Source organism: Leopardus geoffroyi, chromosome E1, assembly GCF_018350155.1.
Source record: "Leopardus geoffroyi isolate Oge1 chromosome E1, O.geoffroyi_Oge1_pat1.0, whole genome shotgun sequence".
NCBI lineage: Eukaryota > Metazoa > Chordata > Mammalia > Carnivora > Felidae > Leopardus > Leopardus geoffroyi.
Genome location: NC_059330.1, coordinates 43476816 through 43497944, shown reverse-complemented (window position 1 = coordinate 43497944; position 21129 = coordinate 43476816). Strand labels below are relative to the sequence as shown.

Here is a 21129-nt window from a genome sequence, read left to right as displayed (position 1 = left end):
CGTGATGGCGTCAGGCGCCGCGAGCGCCGTTTCCTGTTGTCGCTGGCCGGGAGGCCGCAGCGCCTGGTCTGAGGCTTAGGGGCTGCAGTGGCCAGGAGTGCCCCGCGCCCCCTCCCCGCTCCCTCTGGTGAGTTAGGGGTCAGAGGGCGAGGAGGGTGAGAAGGGACGGCGGGGCCGAGACGAGAACGGGCGATGGGTCACCAGCCCTGTCCGTGATCGCAAACCCTTGGTTGCTTTGAAACTGTCCTGCTTCAGAGCCTTTTCCCTTCCCCGCCTGAGCCCCGCACCCTACCCCACTCGGACCCGAGCCTTCAGCCCAAACAGCCAGTGCTGACCCGTCCCCTTCCTCTTCTTCACCCGTGACCCGAGCCCAGCCCTTACCCTCACCCCTTCACCACTGGTCTTGCGTAAGTGCAGCCACACTCGACCCCACGGTAGCCCACTTCCAACCCCTAGGACAGCCACTTCCCTCCGCCTCCCTCTAACGCATCTCATTCTCACCCCTCAACCCCTTTGGCGATCCCAGTGCTCCACGCAAACCTCCTCGAACCCCCCCCCTCCCCGTCTTTCTGGCTTACCCCTTTTCAGGCTCAGCTTTCTTATCCCAGCCCCCCTGCTCAGCCCCCCAAGGTCTGCTCAGCCAAAACACCCACCTCCCCCCACTCATTTAATACCTACCACCGCAGTAGATGCCCTATTGCGCTTACCCCCCCCCTTCTTGATAACTCTGATCTCAGCCCTATCTCAAGTCTTGTATGTATCTTCTTGTCCTCACCCACTCAACCCCTAACTTCCAAGCCCACCACATACTTTCTTTCCATCCCCAGCCAGCCTGAGGACACTTCATTCCTGAGTCTTTGCTAAACCACCCCCCAACTCTTGCTGCCCTGGTTCCCACCACCCCTACCCAATCTTGTTAGAGTGACGTCTTCCTATCCCCATTTCAACTCTTCATCCCAACTCTGTGCCCATTCTTCCCTTGATGTGGTCCCCGTTTGATCTGAGAACCTAGTGCAGTCCCCTGCCAACCCCACCTGCTTTCTCAGAGCCAGGCACTTGCCGAACACCTCAACTGATGCAGGGCCTCAGATGGTAAGTAAGTGTGGAGGAGTAGAGATCCTTCTCCCGTGGGTCAAGTGCTTTTCCTGGATGTCAGGTCCCCTGTAGCTGTCCTTAAGGATTGTGTTCCTGGCATCCGTATTACATTACTCGCGTTGGCTGCTGGAGTGGTAGGTATCATCCAAATACCTGGAAGGTGAGGGATAGCTACTCATTCAGCTGGGGCAGTGGAAGCTTATCACTTCCTCTTGGGTGATGATCTGGAGAAACTCAAGGGGTTCCACTGTGTGGGGTTGGCTGTGGTCACAGAATCATGTCCATGTGTATTGCCCTGCCGCTTAGAAAGGACCCTCACCCAGTGCTCCTCCTGGCCAGAACGGGTTGTAGATTAGTCCCACTACCGAATGTGCCAGAGGTGACGTTACATGTTGTGAAGAGTAGAGATGAGTGGATCCTGGGGACGCCGAGGCCTCCGTGGAGGCTGTTGAATTGCTTCCTCTTTTTGCAGGTGCTGGGTCATTGAGTTTTGACCATTTTGATTACCCATGAACACAGAGAGTCAAGTTATCTCAGAGTAGCTAGACATTCTCGAGGCACCCAGGCTCCGTTGTTAACATTTATAATCTCCTGGGATTTGGGGGTGCACCTCCCCTCTAAGTTCTGGTGACCAAACTCCAAAGGATTGGCCATTTGACAGCCATTGTAAAGGACCCCAAAGAAGACCCATTGTCTTTGCTTGCATTTATAGTCTCACGCCTTTGAGAATTGGATGTCCTTTTACCTTCAATATCCCCTTCCGTTAAGGTGTGATCTCTGAAGGGTTTCAGCCTGTTGGCAGCTTGGTGTAATGGAAGGAGTTCCACAGTGACCCCACCACTGAAAAGTTGTATACCTCAACCTCTTACAGTCTGAAACGGTCTGAGCCTTTTTATTTTACTCATCTGTTCATTCAGCAAGTATTTTTTGAGCACCACTGTGTGCCGTGCACTGTTTGAAGCATTAGAAATACAATGGTGAATGAGTCAGGCAAAGGTCCTGCTTTCATTCACTCAGAGTTTGGTCCTTGCCAGAATCTTAAGGGATCTGGGACAAGAATATGGGAGAGATGGGTGTTGTTGGATGGAAGGAGGGAGGGAGGAAAGAAAGATACCCAGTGTTCCTAGACTTCACATTTCTGGCCTCACCCACTAGCCTTTGGACTGGGAATCACGAGCTAGAAGTTGCTTGCCCTCCAGCTGATATTCAGTTGCTTTGTTGCCCTACCCCCCCCCCCCCCCCACACACCCATCCCACCCCCCACAGGGCTCTTGTCTAGAAATCCAACTTTCTTCAGGTAGAAGGAGGTGCTGTTTACTCAGCACTCACATGTCTGAAGTATCAGCTGTCTTTCTGAATCAGAAGATAACTTTGTCATTTGTTTCCAACTGAAAACCCTGACTCATCACCTGATACAGCAGCTGGAGGGCTTAAACACTGGCCTGTTGTCGTGCATAGCCAGGTGCAGGATCGGAGTCAGGCCGTAGAGACGAGGCTGTCGCGGATGGCGGGGAAGTCTCTACTCTAAGAAGAAGAGGTTGCTGTTCACTGATGAACGGAGTGTTTCGAAAGTGGTGAAGCCAGGTTATCCATTTCTTCTTTTAATGTAAGTCTCATCTGAGTCCTTCTCCTCTTTTCGTTCTTCCTTAGTCTCTGGAGGAAGTGAATTTGGATGTTTATAGAAGGCCAGGCAGTATCACGAAGAGAATCAACCACAACGATTCCTTCCTGTGTGTTGGAACATTTGAGGAGGGACAGCTCGGAAACCTGGCTGCCATGGAAAGGACCTGTGGTCAGCTAGTTGGGGCCACAGATCTGATGGGCAAGATTGTTTCTTGTCAGTGTTAGGCCTTCTCTGATAAGGTGGAGCTTCTGAAGAGTCTGTGAATAATAAGTTTGCCTGAAACTCTTTGAACCAAGGACCTGGCACAGTATGAACTGGCGAAAGGCACAGAGCTTGGAATGAGAAAATGCTGTCCCTCACCTGAGGCGTGTTTCTACTGAGCCTCAGTTTTCTCTTCTGTGAATGAGGGATAATCATCCTTCTCTCACAGGATTGTTTTAAGAATTAAATGAGGATAGAGAATGAGATCCTGGGCCAGAGTGAACCGATACAGAGGGGCAGAGGTAGACGAAGGGTGGCGTAAGAGTTTCCTAAAGGCACTCACCTTTTCTGCTCAACTGTATCAGGGATGTTTGAACTCTCTACTTGCTGTCTTTATTCTGGGTCTCCTGAAGACCCACCCTCTTTCGTTTGCTTCTTGGTGTCAGTGAAGACAGTTCTGAGGATAGAAAGTGAAACCAGTCCCATAGCATGGTAGATGGGGGTCTGGCCCCCCCAGGGAGCCTGCTGGAGTGCTGACCTAGCAGTCAGGAGACCCAGAGCCCAGAGATCTCACATCGTAGATGGTCGTGGTCCTGCCTCTGAGCCATTGCCTGCCTTCCTGAGGCGTTCTAGAACCGACGGGCCTACGTAGGGAGCTTTGGCTTCCTGCAAAGAAAGATGTGCCCGGAACTTTGGCCTGACCCCCACGTCTCAGTTCTGTTTTCTGAATTGTCAAGTGGCAATTCTTCTAGGTTTCTCTGCACTGTTGTCCTTTTGTGACGTTCCTGACACTGTTTTAGGTCCCAGTTGTCTCTTGTCTGGCCCTGCTCTGACCTCAGTGTCAGTTTACTTTGTTTTTTCAGCAGACCCTGATTTGGCCAGAGCACCCACTTAATGATAAGCCTCCTCTCCCTCCAGTGAATATTATATTCAGTTAATTAGTTGATGAGGCCTCAATGGTCCTCTTCTTCAGATTGCTGAGGCCCAAGCCTTGAGGCCGGCTGAGGGAAGGGCAGTTTTAGGGCTTGAGGCTCTGTCTAGAAGGGCAGGCCCCCGGAATTGTCAAAGGGGATTGGATGCCAGGGTCTCAAAGCCAGAGAGCCTGAACTTGGCCTGCAGGGCTGCGTAGGGTAGCCTTGAAGAAACCCAACCTCTAGGATCAGGCACGGTTTCAGGACCGACTCTGTAGTACGTCCCCTTCTCCCGGTGCCCTGGTGGCCAGAGCATGGAGCTGGTCTCCAGCAAAGGGTCCTGAGGATTCCCAGTGGGTAGGAGCTGGGAAAGTGGTGGAGGGAGAGACAGTCTGATGGGCTGTGGCCAGGGGCTAGTATTCCTCCTGTCAGTCTGTTGTGCGCTGACCAGAGCTGGTTTCGTGGGGGCCGTCCTCCACACACCTATCTCCCTTTGCGTGTCCTTACTTAGGAAGGTCGGCGCTGGGTCCTGTTCACCCTCTGCCGGATCCAGAGGCCAGGGCTTGAATCAGAGCGTCTTTCATCATTTAGGGCCACCCTGCCGTTCTCCATGCCTCGCTGTTCGCCTGTAAACCTTTCCTGCCAGACTCAACCCCAGTGCTCCCTTGCATCCCACCACCTGGGCCCCCAGCCGAAGAGCCCTCCTCCCAAGACTTCCCTGCCCCCTCCCCAGCCACCCCTTAGCCCTAGCTCACACCTGCCTCTTCCAGAAGGGTGGATGTCATCCTGGCCGAAGGTGGTAGAGCCCGCCACTGATCAGCCCTGGGATCTTGGGAAGTTCCTTGACCTGGGTCAGCTTTGATTTCATATCTGTTAGATCTGGATAATAAAAGAGCTCGCCTAGGGTGGTTACAAGGAATGAATGAAGCAATGTGTGTAAACAGTACAAAATCCATTCAGCATGCCTCCATTTGATAACTTCTTTGGGCCATAGGTTTTTGAGAACAGAGACAGCGATGACCTATTTTTTGGTGTCCCTCCATGCTCGGCAGTGTGGTCACTAGAGATCTGTTTAGATGGGAATGTGCCTGCCCAATCCTGGTCCGTCCAAGTGGCTGGGGCGGTCCAGGCGAGCCAACAGCCCCCCCCAGGCTCAGGTTGAGGCCCCCCCCCCCCGCCGACCTAAGCCACCCCCGGGGGTTGGGGGGAGCCAGTGCCCTGAGGGATTTACCTGTGTACTGACTTCAGGTAGTTGAGCGGACTCATTCAGACAGTGGCCTTTGCCTATAAGGCTTGGCCACATCCAACCGGGGTAATAGATACCATTTATCCTTAGTACCGTCAGGCCCTGTGCTGGGCGTTTTCCACATTCATAACCTCCATTTGAGACGTCTGCCGTGGTGCCCCACCTAGCATGCCTAAGTGGTTAGTGGCAAATCGAGATTCGAACCCGTGTTGTTTCCCTTAGGCGTGTCCCTGTGCTGCTCCAGCTGGACCCTCGTGCCTGGAGGGGAAGCGGCTATGTAGCAAGAGGCCCTCCCTTTGGAAACTTCCTTCAGTTGTGCTTGTCCCTGCCGAGCTGGCAGACATCGGGCTGGCACAGGAGTCAGAGGCTCCGAATGTGAATCGTGAGCCCCTGCTTCCTGGTCCGTGTGGGCTCTTGGCACCTCCAGCGGCAGCATCCCCCTCGCACCCTTAGTTCTGTATCCAAATCAGCCCTTCATTCCCTGCTTTTTTGTGCCAGCGTTTGGTGTGGCATACAGAGGCCTTTCCATGCCCTGATTAGGGTGGACCCACCCATGGCACATAGGATTCCCCACCTCCTGAGATCCGAGCCCTCAGATTTCTTCTCTTCCCTTGTTTCCTTCCTTAAAATCCACTCTTGGCTTTTACTTTTGAATTCAGAGGCCTTTGCATTGCAGTTTGAGGAAGATGGGCTGACCCGCTGCCTGCTGGGGGAGGGGGAGAATTGGCTGGGGGTGGTGAGCTGGAACCTGCTCATCTGGCCGCCGCCATCTGTCTCTGCAGGTGTCATGTGATTCTCCGAGGGAGCTGCAGTGTGAGCGGAAATGCTCTCGGTGGTGGAGAATGGACTGGACCCCCGGGCTGCCATCCCGGTAGGCAGTCGGAGAGGCTCAAGGGTGGGGAAGGGGGCACGGGACAGCCATGTCATTGGTTTTCCTCACTTTGAAATGAATGAGTACTGTCTGGAAAGCGAGGCCTCGGGTTGAGAAAGAGTTATAGCAGAAGCAGGCTCTGAGGAGATCCTGCCCTTTCTAGAACATCTTATTGGTGATGGAATGGGAATTGATAAAAAACGACAGATTTTAATACGGGCTGCCTAAAGACCAAGGATTTCTCAAAGGAAGTCATACATATGGGGCGCCTGGGTGGCTCACACGGTTAAGCGTCATGATCGTAAGTGGCTCGTGGTCTTGCAGTTTGTGAGATCAAACCCTGCATTGGGCGCTCTGCTGTCAGAGCAGAGCCTGCTTTGGATCCTCGGTCCGCTCTGTCTCTGCCCCCTCCCCCACAGGCACATACACGTATGCACATTCTCTCTCTCTCTCTCTCTCTCAAAAATAAGTAAACATTAAAAGAAGGGGCAGCTGGGTGGCTCAGTCGGTTGAGCATCCGACTTCAGCTCAGGTCATGATCTCACGGCTCATGGGTTGGAGCCCCGCATCGGGCTCTGTGCTGCCAGCTCAGTGCCTGGAGGCTGCTTCATATTCTGGGTCTCCCTCTCTCTCTCTCTGCCCTCTCCGTCTCATGCTGTCTCTCTCTGTCTCTCAAAAATAAATAAACATTAAAAAAAAAGAAAAAAGAAAAGAAGGCATTAGGGTGGCCTGGGTGGCTCAGATGGTTGAGCGTCCATTTGGCTCGGGTCATGATCTCACGATTTGGGAGTTTGCTGCTGTCACTCCCTAGCCCACTTTGAATCCTCTGTCCCCCTCTCTCTTTGCCTCTCTCTCTCTCTCTCTCTCAAGTCAAATAAGCAAACAATAAAAGAAGTATATGACCCATAAGTCATATGAAAAGGTGTCTAACATCAAAAGACTGCATACTGTATGACTTCATTTACACAAAATGTCCAGAATTGGCAAATCCATAAAGACAGAAAGTAGATTAGTAGTTGCTAGGGGTTGAGGGAGAGGGGACTAGAGAGGAGTGGCTGCTCATGGGCACAGTGTTCCTTTTTGAGACAATGAAAATGTCCTAAAATTAGGTAGTGGCTGTAGTTTCACTATTCTGCGAATATACCAAAAATCACTGAACTGTATAGTTTAAATGAGTGAATTTTATGCAATGTAAATTGTGTCTCATTAAAGCTGTTATAAAGAAAAAAAGAACAGGGGCGCCTGGGTGGCGCAGTCGGTTGAGCGTCCGACTTCGGCTCAGGTCATGATCTCACGGTCCATGAGTTCGAGCCCCGCGTCAGGCTCTGTGCTGACAGCTCAGAGCCTGGAGCCTGCTTCGGGTTCTGTGTCTCCCTCTCTCTCTGACCCTCCCCCGTTCATGCTCTGTCTCTCTCTGTCTCAAAAATACATAAACATTAAAAAAAAAAATTTTTTTTTAAAGAAAAAAAGAACATTCAACTTTTCTAAGAACATTAACATGAACTGTTTGGCCTAAGATAAAAATAAAACAGTAAAATATTTATCCATAATCCTATCAGCTAACAGTTCAAACCAGGTTTTCTGTATTCCCTCCCAATCCTTTTCCAAAACACATAGGTAATTTTGACATGCTTATATTATGACAGAACTGTCTTTATCTTTCCAAAGGATTTTACATATATGTATTTTATAATTGATTTATGTAACAGACTTTAACGGAATACTTACATGTGTCAGGAACCAGGCCAAGTGTTGAGGATGCAGGAATGAAAAAAAAAAGCAAGTCCTGCCCTCAGAGTAATCCCCCCACCCCCCAACTCCTGTGCTGTAGGTCAGGAAGTATTCGTTCCGTTTAACAGATGAGGAAATTAAGCTCAGTGAGGTTAAGTGAAATGTCTGTCTGCAGTGACCCAGCTGTTGACCAACAGAGCTGAGACTAACATCTGCCTCTGACTGCCAGGTCAAGGATCTTTCCTTTTTTCTTTCTTTCTTTTTAAAGTTTATTTATTTATTTTAGGGGCGCCCGGGTGGCTCCGTCAGTTAAGCGTCCTATTTCAGCTCAGGTCATGATCTCACGGCTCGTGGGTTCGAGCCCCGCATCAGGCTCTGTGCTGACAGCTCAGAGCCTGGAGCCTGCTTCGGATTCTGTGTCTTCCTCTCTCTCTGCCCCTCCCCCTCTCATACTTTGTCTCTCTCTCTCTCTCTCTCTCTCAAAAATAAACATTAAAAAGATATTTTTAAATAAATAACGTTTATTTTATTTATTTTGAAAGGGAGAGTGAGCATGAGCAGAGGAGGGGCAGAGAGAGGGAGAGAGAGAGAGAGAGAGAGAGAGAGAGAGAGAGAATCTCAAGCAGGCTCCACACTGTCAGCACAGAGCCAGATACGGAGCTCAAACTCAAAAACCGTGAGATCATGACCTGAGCTGAAATCAAGAGTCAGATGCTTAACTGACTGAGCCACCCAGGTGCCCCTAGGATCTTTCTTAATGTGGACCATGCTCCTGTTTTCTTGGTGTTTTTATGGTTCTAAAGTGGCACCTGTTGCCTCTTCATGGAATCGTAGACCCCTAAACAAGGTGGAAAGCTTCACCCCTGCCCTAGATGGATCACCCAGGCTCCCACACCTGTAACTATGATGGAACCGGTATTTCAACACAAGATTTCTATGGCTATCAAATCACTGAAGTTCGGTTTAAAAAGCAAAACAAAAGAAAAATATACAAATATCTTTGCAAAAAAATAACTATCTCTGGGTGGTATAAGTACGTAATTTTCCTTTTCTCCTCTATGCTTTGTCTCTGTTTTCTTTCTTTCTTTTTTTAAAATTTTTTTCCAACGTTTATTTATTTTTGAGAGAGAGAGAGAGAGAGCATGCGTGTGCAAGTGGGGGAGGGGCAGAGAGAGAGGGAGACACAGAATCCAAAGCAGGCTCCAGGCTCTGAGCTGTCAGCACAGAGCCTGACGTGGGGCTCGAACCCATGAACCGTGAGATCACGACCTGAGCCGAAGTCGGACGCTCAACTAACTGAGCCACCTAGGCGCCCATCTTTGTTTTCTATGATTAGCTTGTGCTAGTTTTGCTGTATACACACCCACAGGTAGACGTGAGCACGTGTGTGGGTGTGCGTGTATTTGGTGATAAGCACTTACCTTCAAGGGGTCAACGCAGGATCTTCTAAAGGCCTGTGTTATGTCTGACACTGACTAGGTCATCAAGAAGAAGCTAGTGGGATCTGTGAAGGCGTTGCAGAAGCAGTACGTGTCCTCGGACACAGTGGTCACTAGCGAAGACGGAGATGCCAACACCATGTGCGGTGCCCTGGAGGCTGTATTTATCCACGGCCTGCATGCCAAGCACATCCGAGCCGAGGCCGGAGGGAAAAGGAAGAAGAGCGCCCACCAGAAGCCTCTGCCTCAGCCTGTCTTCTGGCCCCTCCTGAAAGCTGTCACCCACAAGTGAGATCAGCAGGGGAGGCTTTGCTTTGGGGAGGAGCTTCAGTGTGGGTGACCCTGGGCTCTCTCTCTACAGCTCTATGGGAAAGCAGCAGAGATGCTCTGTGTTCTAGAATGGAGATGGGTGAGATAGGGGTTATTGTTAGACCAAGCCTCAAGAGCCCCTCAGCGCACAGGCAATGGCCTGGGGCTGCTCAGGCCCCTGGCTGGTCGGTCGCCTTTAGCAGGAGCCGCTTTTTTGCCACACCGTGGCAAAGTTAGGTAGTTGGAACAGAGAATGTGTGGCCTGCAAAGCCTAAAATCTTTCCTAAGTGGCCCTTAACAGAAGAGGTTTGCTGACCCTGCCTTGGAATGTTTGAACATCTCTATGGTAAGTATTATATCCTAACAGGCTGTGGCATTTTTTAAAGCAGTGGAATCCTTGGGGCGCCTGGGTGGCGCAGTCGGTTAAGCGTCCGACTTCAGCCAGGTCACGATCTCGCAGTCTGTGAGTTCGAGCCCCGCGTCGGGCTCTGGGCTGATGGCTCGGAGCCTGGAGCCTGTTTCCGATTCTGTGTCCCCCTCTCTCTCTGCCCCTGCCCCGTTCATGCTCTGTCTCTGTCCCAAAAATAAATAAACGTTGAAAAAAAAAAAAATTTAAAAAAAAAAAGCAGTGGAATCCAGATCATCTGAATATCCACCCTGGGACGTTTGCCTCTGCGGCCCTGGCCCTAACTGCCTGGGCTTTGGAGCGAGCAGCTGCTGGCACGTTGCCTCTAAGGGCTATTAAATGCCACCTTCAGCCTGAAGGTGCCTTGTCGGTCTGTATCTTCCTTTTCATGCTGACTGCCACCGCCCTATCTCAGGTTCTTACCTCACTCCCAGGTGGCAGTGGCTTTCTAATTGTCCCCCTTATCTCATTCTGTCTGTCCTTAGGTCAGGCAGCTGGTCAACATTTATTGAGCTTAAGCTAACCCGAGCGCTCATTCCCTGAGCCCTGTGGAGCACGCACTCCTATGGGCGAGACATGCTCAGGGCACTGTGATGGTCAGAGGAAGGGCATTTACATCAGACCAAGGGTTCGGGAACTGAGTTTGGTACATGATCTTATCCTGAGCAGCCCACCCAGAAGTCTGCGTGACTGCGGTCGAGTCATTTCCCGGTGTAAAAACTCTCAGGCTCCCCAGTGCTAGCCTGGAGTCCCATTCACTTCGTTGGGGCCCCAGAATCTGTATCCTGACCAGGTTCCCAGGTGATTCTGACGCACAGCCAGGTGTGGGGACCCTTGCCCCACTTTGCCTCACCGGTTGGATGCTCGAGACCCTGCATCACCTGACTTTGCAACCCAATCAGCCGCTCCTCCTCCTCCCTGTGCTGTAACGGGAGTGCTCACCACTCCTGTTACACAGCTGCTGCTTCCCTACCGTTGGTGCCTTTTTTCTGTCAGTCCTTGGTGCCTAAGGTTCCCCTTCCATCTTTGCCGCTTGAAATCCCTCAAGGCCCAGCTCAATGCCTTGCCTATCCCTAATCCCTATGCCTAATCCCTCAATGCCTTGCCTAAGGCATTGTTCTTACTGCAACCTGGAAGTGATTGCCTTCCCCCCACCCCAGCTCTACTGACAACAGGGTTCACCTCCGTGTGCCCTTGAAAGGTAGTAACCTGGACTGAGGGCAGGACCATGTCTGTATCCTGTATCTTCACGGCTCCAAAGACCTGGCACTTAGGGGCTCATCAGATGTATGCCGGATGAGCAGGTGATGTCAAGGGCGCCTGGGGAGTTGTAACAAAAATGGCAATTATCCTGCATGACAGTAACCTCGAAAAAGTGGGGAGTTGTAGCTAAATATTTCTCAATTCCCTGTAGAACACTGCTATCTGAGATTTTTTCCCAAGCCTATATATACTTGCAGTCGTTATTACTGGCTCCTGCTCACCAGTGGATAAAACAATCCTCCGTGATCTGAAATCATTTCTTGAAACAAGCCTGTCCTCTCCACCCCCAGACACATCGTCTCAGAATTGGAGCACCTGATCTTTGTCAGCACGGACGTGGGCCGCTGCCGGGCCTGGCTGAGGCTGGCCCTCAATGACGGCCTGATGGAGTGCTACCTGAAGCTGCTCCTCCAGGAGCCCGCCCGCCTGTGCGAGTACTATCAGCCCACAGCCCTGCTTCGAGACGCCGAGGAGGGCGAGTTCCTCCTCAGCTTCCTGCAGGGACTGACGTCCTTATCCTTCGAGCTCTCCTACAAGTCCGCCATCTTAAACGAGTGGACGCTTACCCCACTGGCTCTCTCTGGGCTTTGCCCGCTCTCTGAGCTCGACCCCCTCACCACCTCTGGGACAGAACTACAGCGGAAAGAGTCTCTGGATTCAATTTCCCATTCCTCAGGCTCGGAGGACATCGAAGTCCAGCACTCAGGCCATAAGATCCGACGGAACCGGAAGCTCACGGCCTCCTCCCTCAGCCTGGACACCGCCAGTTCATCCCAGCTGTCTTGCAGCCTAAACTCTGATAGCTGCCTACTCCAAGAGAATGGCTCCAAGAGTCCAGACCGTTCCGAGGAGCCCATGTCCTACGACTCCGACCTGGGGACAGCAAATGCCGATGATTCAGACCCGCCTCTGCAAGAGTGAGTGTCCTTCCCCCACTCCTTCTCCTCCCCCTCCCTTCCTTCCTTCTCCTCTTCCTCTTTCTCTCCCTTCCTATAGCATGTGATTGCCTGTCCCTGAGCATCGACCTCTCTAAGGGCATAAAGGAAAAGAGGACCGTGGCTCTTCCTCAGGGACTGGAGTTGCCGGGACTTATAACTGGAGGCAACATGGGGCAGTGAGGAGAATGGATTCGGGGAGGGCTCGGAGCTGAATCAGGCTCCAGCTCTGCCCCTGGCTGATCTTCGACAAGTTACCTAATTTCTCTGAGGCTTCGTGTAAAATATTATTGCCTCTAGGGCGGAAACTAACGGTTCGGAGTTAGATATACGACTTCCAAAAGACGCAGTGAAGCCCAGCGCGTCAGGGTGCTCCGCTGCGACCTCCCAGTAGGCCTCTGAAGGACACAGACCCTGAAGGAGGCCTGGAGGAGGTGGTGCACAAAAGGGGCCAAGCAAGTGAGTGGAGGAAGAGCACAGGGAGCAATGAACTTGACTAGAGAAGGGACCCTGGGCAGAGCTATCTCTTTAAAAGAACTTTTTTCTATTTGAGTATTGTTGACACACGGTGTCATATTAGTCTCAGGTGTACAACGTAGTGAGTCACCATCTCTCCATGTTAACCATGCTCACCACAGCAGAGCCTTCTTCGTTCAGGCCCTTTTGAAACATTCATTTCTTTTTTTTTTTTTTATTTTTTTATTTTTATTTTTTTTTCAACGTTTTTATTTATTTTTGGGACAGAGAGAGACAGAGCATGAACGGGGGAGGGGCAGAGAGAGAGGGAGACACAGAATCGGAAACAGGCTCCAGGCTCCGAGCCATCAGCCCAGAGCCCGACGCGGGGCTCGAACTCACGGACCGCAAGATCGTGACCTGGCTGAAGTCGGACGCTTAACCGACTGCGCCACCCAGGCGCCCCTGAAACATTCATTTCTTAATAGATTTATTTTTATGGTAAGAAAAAAAAGTCTACCTACAGTGAAACGTCTTTTCCACCTTTGTAACCATAATTATTAATTCCTTACATCTTTCTTTTTCTTTTTTTTAAAGTTTATTTATTTTTGAGAGAGAGAATGAGCAGGGGAGGGGCAGTGAGAAAGGGGGACGGAGGATCTGAAGCAGATTCTGTGCTGACAGCAGAGAGCCCAACGTGGGGCTCGAACTCACGACCGTGAGATCATGCGCTAGGCTGAAGTCAGACATTTAACTGACCGAGCCACCCAGGCACCCCCTTTACATGTCTTTTTCTGGTGTTTCTAAATGCATCTAACAGATATGAATAGATAGACTTTTTAAATGTCTTTTATATTTCTTATCTCTGCCCCATCCCCACAAAGCTATTATAAATATACTGCTTGATACCTTGTCTTAGAAGAGATCAGAATTTTTGTTTTGGAGCTTCATATCAGTTTCTTCAGTTTTTTTTTTCCCCCTGTGGCATGTGTTTCCATTGTATGAATGTACCTTAGTTTATTTGACCAGCCCTGTATTTACTGGACACTGGAGTTCACTCTTTCTATAAATAACCGTGTGTATGTGATCTTTTAATTCTATGCAACTATCTCTGTTCAGTAAAGTCCCAGAAACAGAATTGCTGAGGCAAAGGATAAATGAGTCTACAATTTTCATAGATAATCGCCTGTTTACACTCTGTCAGGAATGTACCTGTGCCCCCTCGGCCTTGTAGGCAGAAGGTATTGTCAAACTTTTGGATATTTGCTCATCTAATAGGTAGAACATGATAAACTTTTTTTTCAAGTTTATTTATTTGTTTTGAGAGAGAGAGAGAGAGCAAGCGAGCATGAGTTGGGGAAGGGCAGAGAGAGAGAGTGGGGGGGAGAGAGAGAATCCCAAGCAGGCCCCTCGCTGTCAGTGCAGAGTGTGATGCAGAGCTTGATCCCAGGAACTGTGAGATCATGACCCGAGCCAAAATCAAGAGTCGGACGCTTAACTGACTGAGCCACCCAGGCGCCCCGAAAATGGTAAATTTTTATTAAGCGCTTCCTTCAGCCAGACCCATGTTCCCTCAGCCAGTGTCTAGGATCTTCTTTCTACTCCTGTGTGCCCCTACCTTCTTGGTTCATTCAAGTCTTTACAGGTTTCCCAGCTGCTGTGGGAAGAACACTACCAGATTGGGTGCCGGTACGGACTGGCTTGTAGCAGGATCCGGCCTCAAGCCCTGTTCTACCAGTCACAAGTCCAGTAACGGCAGGCCAAGCGTTGGCTCTGTGAGGTTGTTTCTTCATCTGTAAAGTGGAGGCTCCCTCATAGAGCTGGCTGAGAATCAGATCAGATGCCTGGGGGCGAATTACGGCTGAAGCAGCTTCTGAGCAACAGAGCACATTAGCTAGAACTTTCAAACATCAAACAAGAATTTAGGTAGAACATCCTGGAAGGGAGCAATCCCCGCTCTATCGGCTGGGCCGATGGCGTGACTTAAGTTCATTCACCTGTCTGAACCCTTCCTTGTGTCTCCTCCTTCCACAGGCCAGCCCGCCGGCCCTCTGTTTGTCATGTGCCCTGCTTTTATCTTTCGTGAGTCTTGTGATTGGAAAATTCCAGCTTAAGGCCGTTGAATCAGTGACCGTCCACCCTGTGTGGGAAGCGTCATCCTGGGCATTGTGGGAGAAGTCAAGGGAAGAGGGTCAGGATGTACAGACCAGCGCGGGGCAGTGGCGTGCGGAACCAGCAAACACAGAGCACACAGATGCACAAACACACATCCAGCACCATCACTCTGAGTGCTGGGCTTGAAGTTATCTTCGCACGTCCACACACCCCAGCTCTTAGAGGGTGTGTCTGAGGGTGAAGAGTCACATCAGCAGTTAAGAGTTCGCTTATTTTTGTCATATTACTTAAATGTTTGTTTACGTGGATTTTTTAAAGTTTATTTATTTTGAGAGAGAGAGAACAGGCGTTCTATCAAAATAAATGTTAAAAAAAGTTTTTTAAAATCATCTACAAGTTAAACATAAAGTACAAAAGATGTAACATTCCAATGAAATGTATTAACTTAATGTTTTCTGGAAACCAAACTGCAGTTTGCTTTGTGAATAGAGGATTGATGGCCTGAATAGCTTCTTTTGTGTTGGTTGGGTCTGAATTACAGTGATCGCTGAGAAGCACAGCTAGGGGCCGGTGGTTAGGAGTGTGGACTCAGGAGCCAGACTGCTGGAGTCTTCCATTAACCAGCTTTGCGACCCCGGGCAAGATACTCAACCTTTCTGACCTTGATGTCCTCATCTGCAAGATGGGGATAAGAATGCTAGGAAGTGAGTTAAGGTAATGCAAAGCGCTTAGAGCAGTGCCAATCACAGGGTGAGTGCTCCATAGGTGGTGTCATTATCATTTTACTACCGGGGGTCCCCGTGATGTCAGTTCTCGCGCTACTTGTCTGTGTATACACAGCTGCAGATCTGTGCTTGATGAGATTTGTCAGAGGTCGTTATCATGAGGCCTTCTCTTGGGGGAAATGATTCTTCGCACATGCAGCCCCCTCCTGTACTTTCATGAGCACCCCTGACCGCCAGGTGGTGCCGTGGACCCCAACACGCTAGTCCACGTGCTCAGGAAAAGCGCAGGCTCAGAATCGCTTGGCGGGGGGCACTTTATGGGGTGGTCATGCTGATTCTCCAGTCCATGCTTTTATTCCACACCTACGCCTCTGTGTACGCGCAATATACGTATGTATATAATACGTATATGTTTTCAGACTGTCTTCTAAATGAAAGCACAAACTTCTAGGATTTTTGAACAGGCAGTTTTTGAAAAACGCTGCCCTGAGCTGGACAGAAGTGGAAGGACCGGAGCGTTTCAGCCCTATGTTGCATTTTCTTCAAAAGTTTTGAAAATTCTCTTTCTTTCACTTTTCCTTCAAAATCTCATCTCTAGCACTTTTTCCCACTTGATGTGCATGTCTTTTATTCTCTCTGGGTCCTCCCGACCAGCTCTGATCCTGGTGAGACTCTTGTGAACTTGATTTCATCCTGACCGTGGTGTTGATTTGGTGGAAACTCTAATTTATCACACAAGCTTCTTGCTGTCGGGTGGTGTTTCTTTATTCCCACACCCAGTCCACTCCATCATTAAAATGTGTCTTACAGATGAGGGTTCATTTATAATTGATAACCATTTCGGTAATGCTAGTGAATATTTCCATAATTCTCTTTCCTTACATTTTTTTTTTTTAATTTTTTTTTTCAACGTTTTTATTTATTTTTTTGGGGACAGAGAGAGACAGAGCATGAACGGGGGAGGGGCAGAGAGAGAGGGAGACACAGAATCGGAAACAGGCTCCAGGCTCTGAGCCATCAGCCCAGTGCCTGACGCGGGGCTCGAACTTACGGACCGCAAGATCGTGACCTGGCTGAAGTCGGATGCTAAACCGACTGCGCCACCCAGGCGCCCCTTTCCTTACATTTTTATAGCCATGTGTGTAGAGGCTAAGCAGCCTTGCCAGTGGCGATAAGAACAACCAATGACAAATTGAGGTTAATGTTTATTGAGTACTTACTTTGTGCCAGACACTCTATAAGCATTTTACCTATATGATCTCATTCAGCCTTGAACACAGTCATAGGTGGGTGCTGTTACCGTGCCGGTTTTACGGGTAAAGGAATGAAGTCCGTGAGCTTTAGGAACCTATTGTGGGGCCACAGCAGTGTGCCAACCAAAGCCAACCAACATCACCCTTTAAGGAAACCCCTTACCCACTAGCTATGGATTTACCTATTCTGGACATTTAATACCAATGGAATCATACACTATGTGGCTTTTTGTGACCTCCTTCCTTCACTTAGTAGGTTTTCAAGGTTCATCCGTGTTGTAGCATGGGTCATGGCTGAATAATATTCCATTGTGTGAATACACCACAATTTGTTTTATCTTTTCAGTTAGTGGACGTTTGTTCTATTCCTACTTTTTGGCTACTGTGAATAATATTGCTGTGAACACTCATGTACAGGTTTTTGTGCAGACATTGTCTTTTAATTCTCTTGGGTATATACCCATGAGTTGAATTGCTGACTCATATGGTAACTCTATGTTTAACTTTTTTTTTTTTTTTTTCAACGTTTACTTATTTTTGGGACAGAGTGAGACAGAGCATGAACGGGGGAGGGGCAGAGAGAGAGGGAGACACAGAATCGGAAACAGGCTGCAGGCTCTGAGCCATCAGCCCAGAGCCCCACGCGGGGCTCGAACTCCCGGACGGCGAGATCGTGACCTGGCTGAAGTCGGACGCTTAACCGACTGCGCCACCCAGGCGCCCCTCTATGTTTAACTTTTTTTTTTTTTTTTTTTTTTTTTAATTTTTTTTTCAACGTTTATTTATTTTTTGGGACAGAGAGAGACAGAGCATGAATGGGGGAGGGTCAGAGAGAGAGGGAGACACAGAATCGGAAACAGGCTCCAGGCTCTGAGCCATCAGCCCAGAGCCCGACGCGGGGCTCGAACTCATGGACCGCGAGATCGTGACCTGGCTGAAGTCGGACGCTTAACCGACTGCGCCACCCAGGCACCCCAATATGTTTAACTTTTAAGGAACTACCAAACTGTTCTCCACAGAGGCTGCACCATTTCACATTTCCACCAGCAGCGTGTAGGAGTTCCATTTTCTCTACACCTTTGCCAACACTTGTTATTCTCTGTCTTTTTAATTTTTTAAAAATTTTTAATGTTTCTTATTTTAGAGAGAGACAGAGAGAGAGAGAGACAGAGCATGAGTTGGGGAGAGGCAGAAAGAGAGGGAGACACAGAATCTGAAGCAGTCTCCAGGCTACAAGCTGTCGGCACAGAGCCCGACACAGGGCTCGAACCCACGAACCGTGAGATCAGGACCTGAGCCGAAGTCGGATGCTTAACTGATTGAACCACCCAGGTGCCCCTCTCTCTTTTTTATTATAGGCATCTTGGTAGGCATAAAGTAGTATCTTATTACGGTTTTGATTTGTATTTCACTACCGTCTAATGATATTGAGCATCTTTTCATGTACTTTCCATTTGTATACCTTTAGAGAAATGTCTCTGTAAACCTTTGCCCATTTTTCAGTCAATTTGTTCTAATATTATTGAATTGTAAGAGCTCTCTGTATTCTGGATACTAGACCCTTATCAGATATATGATAATACTTGGATATAAGATATGCAGATTTCTTTCCTGTTCTATGGGTTATCTTTTTACTTTCTTGATAGTATCCTTTTGAAGCACAAAAGCTTTTAGTGTTGATAAAGTCCAGCGTACCTATTTTTTATTGTTTACTTATTTGTTGGCTGTCATATAAGAAACCATTGCCTGACCCAAAGATTTATACCTGTTTCCTTCTAAGAGTTTTATAGTTTTAGCTCTTACTTTTAGGTCTTTGATCCATTTTGAGTTCATTTTTTATATGGTGTGAGGTAGGGGTCCAACTTTCTTCTTTTGCATGGGACTGTTCGCTTATCCCAGCACCATTTGTTGAAAAGACTATTCTTTCCCCACTGAAATGTCTTGGGCTGCAAATCAGTTGCCCATAAATGTATGGCTTGTTCATCAATGTTTGACTAGCATGTCTTGAAATGTTGTTTGGGGTTATGATGTAGATAAGAGCACACAGCTCAGCCAGAAGACATTAAGGTAAAAACTTGAGTTCTAAAATCCTTATGGAAATGAGCCCACATTAAGGGGAGTTGGGCACGTCTTCTGACCCAGTCTAAACCATTAGGGCAGATATGTGCAATCTCTTGGGCCCCGGGTAGCTTTGTTGTTGTATGAATCTGTATTCGCCCGTGACACACTCTATTGGTTCATAAACAAAGGAGGAGACAGCAAATAGTTCTAGTTCAGAAACAGAATGTGGATTCTCAGAAGCCTCAGGAGAAGGGGAGCAACCACTAGCCAGTGCACATTTTAGAAGGCCCAGAGTAGTTTTCATGTGCGTGCGTGTGTGTGTGTACATAAAGACAGTAACACTGGCTCCCCGTAGTCCCTGAAGCACCACTGAAGGGCAGGAAGAGCCAGTACCATTGGAAGAGTGAGCAGGTGCACACCCCATGTATACTTGCGTGCACACTCCTGCACCCCGTGTACACTGATCTCCGGCAGCAGGTCCTGGGAACAGGAGGCATCTGGGACCCCACATACGGCCCAGCTCTGGTGGACCAGCGCTTGCACCGGAGATCCCGGGCCCCGCAGTTCCCTTGGCCGCCCACTCTGCCTCAGTCCCAGCTGGGGAGAAACTTTGTGAGGAGTGTCAGAGGAAGGCTTGTGTGTAAGCAGAGGAGCACGGTGGGTGGATGACGAGGATGTTTTGTTTTTGAAATCCCCAGACAGCAGTTTTGCCTTCTTACCGCCGTCCCAATAGCCTTGGGCATTCTAGCTGACAGCTTGTCACACAGGTTTCTCTGTTTAAAAACTTCCAGGGTATTGTCGGAATTCAGCAAAGCCCAGGTAAACTCTGTGCCAACCAACGGACTGAGCGGACTGAGTGGAGAAATGGAGATTCCCACGGGGCGGGCCTCACTCCCCCTCCCCGGCCTGGAGGCCAGCATCCCTTTTGATGTGCCCGCAGAGCCCCTCCCGCCCCAAGCGTCCTCTGGGACTCAAGATGGGGACCGCAAGCAGGAGCCGCCTCCCCAGGCACCTGGCACCCTGGGCTTGCTGCAGTTGGGCACTGCCAAAGCTGTCCTCTCGGTGAGCATTTTAGACCAGAGGCCTTCCAGTCCCGTGAGAGAGGCGGCGGCCAGAGCAGTCAGCCCGGGGAGTGGCCGGCAGAAGTCTCTGGAGGATGACGGAGCTGCATGGAGCCTTGGGGTGTCCTCACCCACCAGCCCGGTGAGTGATACAAGCTTTTCGGGGAGAGGTCTTGGGGAAATGTCTCAGAGCTGGTGCAGGGTCTCCCCAGCTAGCCACCCCGAGTGGTCTCTGCCTTGTCTCCATTAGCCCCTCATATCTGTCACGGCGGACGTGAGCCAGGCACGGTGCCAGTCCCTTCCCATGGGTCTCTCTTGTCCTCTCACATTGACCCCGTAGAGAAGATAATTCTCATCTGATCATAGACCCTGCGCATAACCACTGCCACCTATCAGCTCAAGGCCTTGGGCAAGGCACTTTGCCTCACTGAGCCTTGGTTTCCTCCTCAGCTCTCGTTATTAATAAATTCAGATTTTCTAAAATACCAGACTTTGAGAATACTCATCTTGCAATATGAGCCAGGTTAGAACTACACCATCCCATATGGTAACCACTAGCCACACGTGGCTGTTGAATGAGCGTTTAAAATGCGGTTAGTCCAAACTGAGATAAGCTATGTGAAATAAACACTGGATCTTGAAGGCTTAGTCTGAAAAAAAAAGAAGGTGAACTATCTCAATCATTTATCGATTATGTGTTACAATGAAAATATGTTTGATATTGGGTTAAATATAAAAGTTAATTACACGTGTTTTTTTTTACATTTTAAAAACGTGGCTAGTAGAACATTTAAAATGATACATGTGGCTGGAATTCTGTTTCTGTTGGGCAGTGCAGCTCTAGAATGGGCCGGTCTCCTTTGTTGATAACCCCGAGGGAAGCCAGCCCTGGGAATCTCCTGCACAGAGCCATGGGTCAGAGGCTTGAGAACTATCGGCCCAGTGAAGCGGTTGTCAAAGCTGTGGACCTGAGCTCTTTGCCATTGCACATTTGTCCTTGAGGATGAATAGCCAGGGTAGGAAGTTGTATGCACATGTGCACGTGGACACACAGAACCCCAGGTTTATCCCAGCTGCTGTCTGGGGTCACGTTAGGACATAGTCTTGCTTTTTCAGCTCCATCCGTGCGTATCTCTCATCCGGTAGCTTCCAGATCCTGTAACTCAGGATGGGGCCAAGGCCGTGAAATAGACTAGGACACGCGCGCACGCGCACGCGCGCGCACACACACACACACACACACACTTTTAAATAGCTTTATTGAGATATAACTCATATACCATACAATTCACCTAATTAAAGTGTATAATTCCATTTTTTTCGTATATTCACAAGGTTGTGCAGCCATCACTACAATCGAATTTGAAAATATTTTCATCCCCCATAAAAGAAATCCCTTGGGACTCCTGGGTGGCTCAGCCGTTTGA

At 49.4% G+C, this 21129-nt stretch overlaps 1 protein-coding gene across 12 annotated transcripts in view; it reads left to right on the top strand.

Moving 5' to 3' along the window:
• Positions 1–21129, top strand: part of PLEKHM1 (pleckstrin homology and RUN domain containing M1) — a 48112-nt gene continuing 26983 nt past the window's right edge. For 4 of the 12 annotated variants that reach the window (XM_045489269.1, XM_045489267.1, XM_045489265.1 and 1 more), the window contains exons 1-6: positions 1–127; positions 2514–2701; positions 5860–5948; positions 9159–9406; positions 11387–12013; positions 19433–19844. In XM_045489269.1, the coding sequence (XP_045345225.1) occupies positions 5901–5948; positions 9159–9406; positions 11387–12013; positions 19433–19844 (1335 nt within the window). In that variant the 5' untranslated portion in view covers positions 1–127; positions 2514–2701; positions 5860–5900. The remainder of the gene's footprint in view (positions 128–2513; positions 2702–5859; positions 5949–9158; positions 9407–11386; positions 12014–19432; positions 19845–21129) is intronic. The other 8 variants (XM_045489270.1, XM_045489268.1, XM_045489271.1 and 5 more) reach the window with 4 other exon arrangements.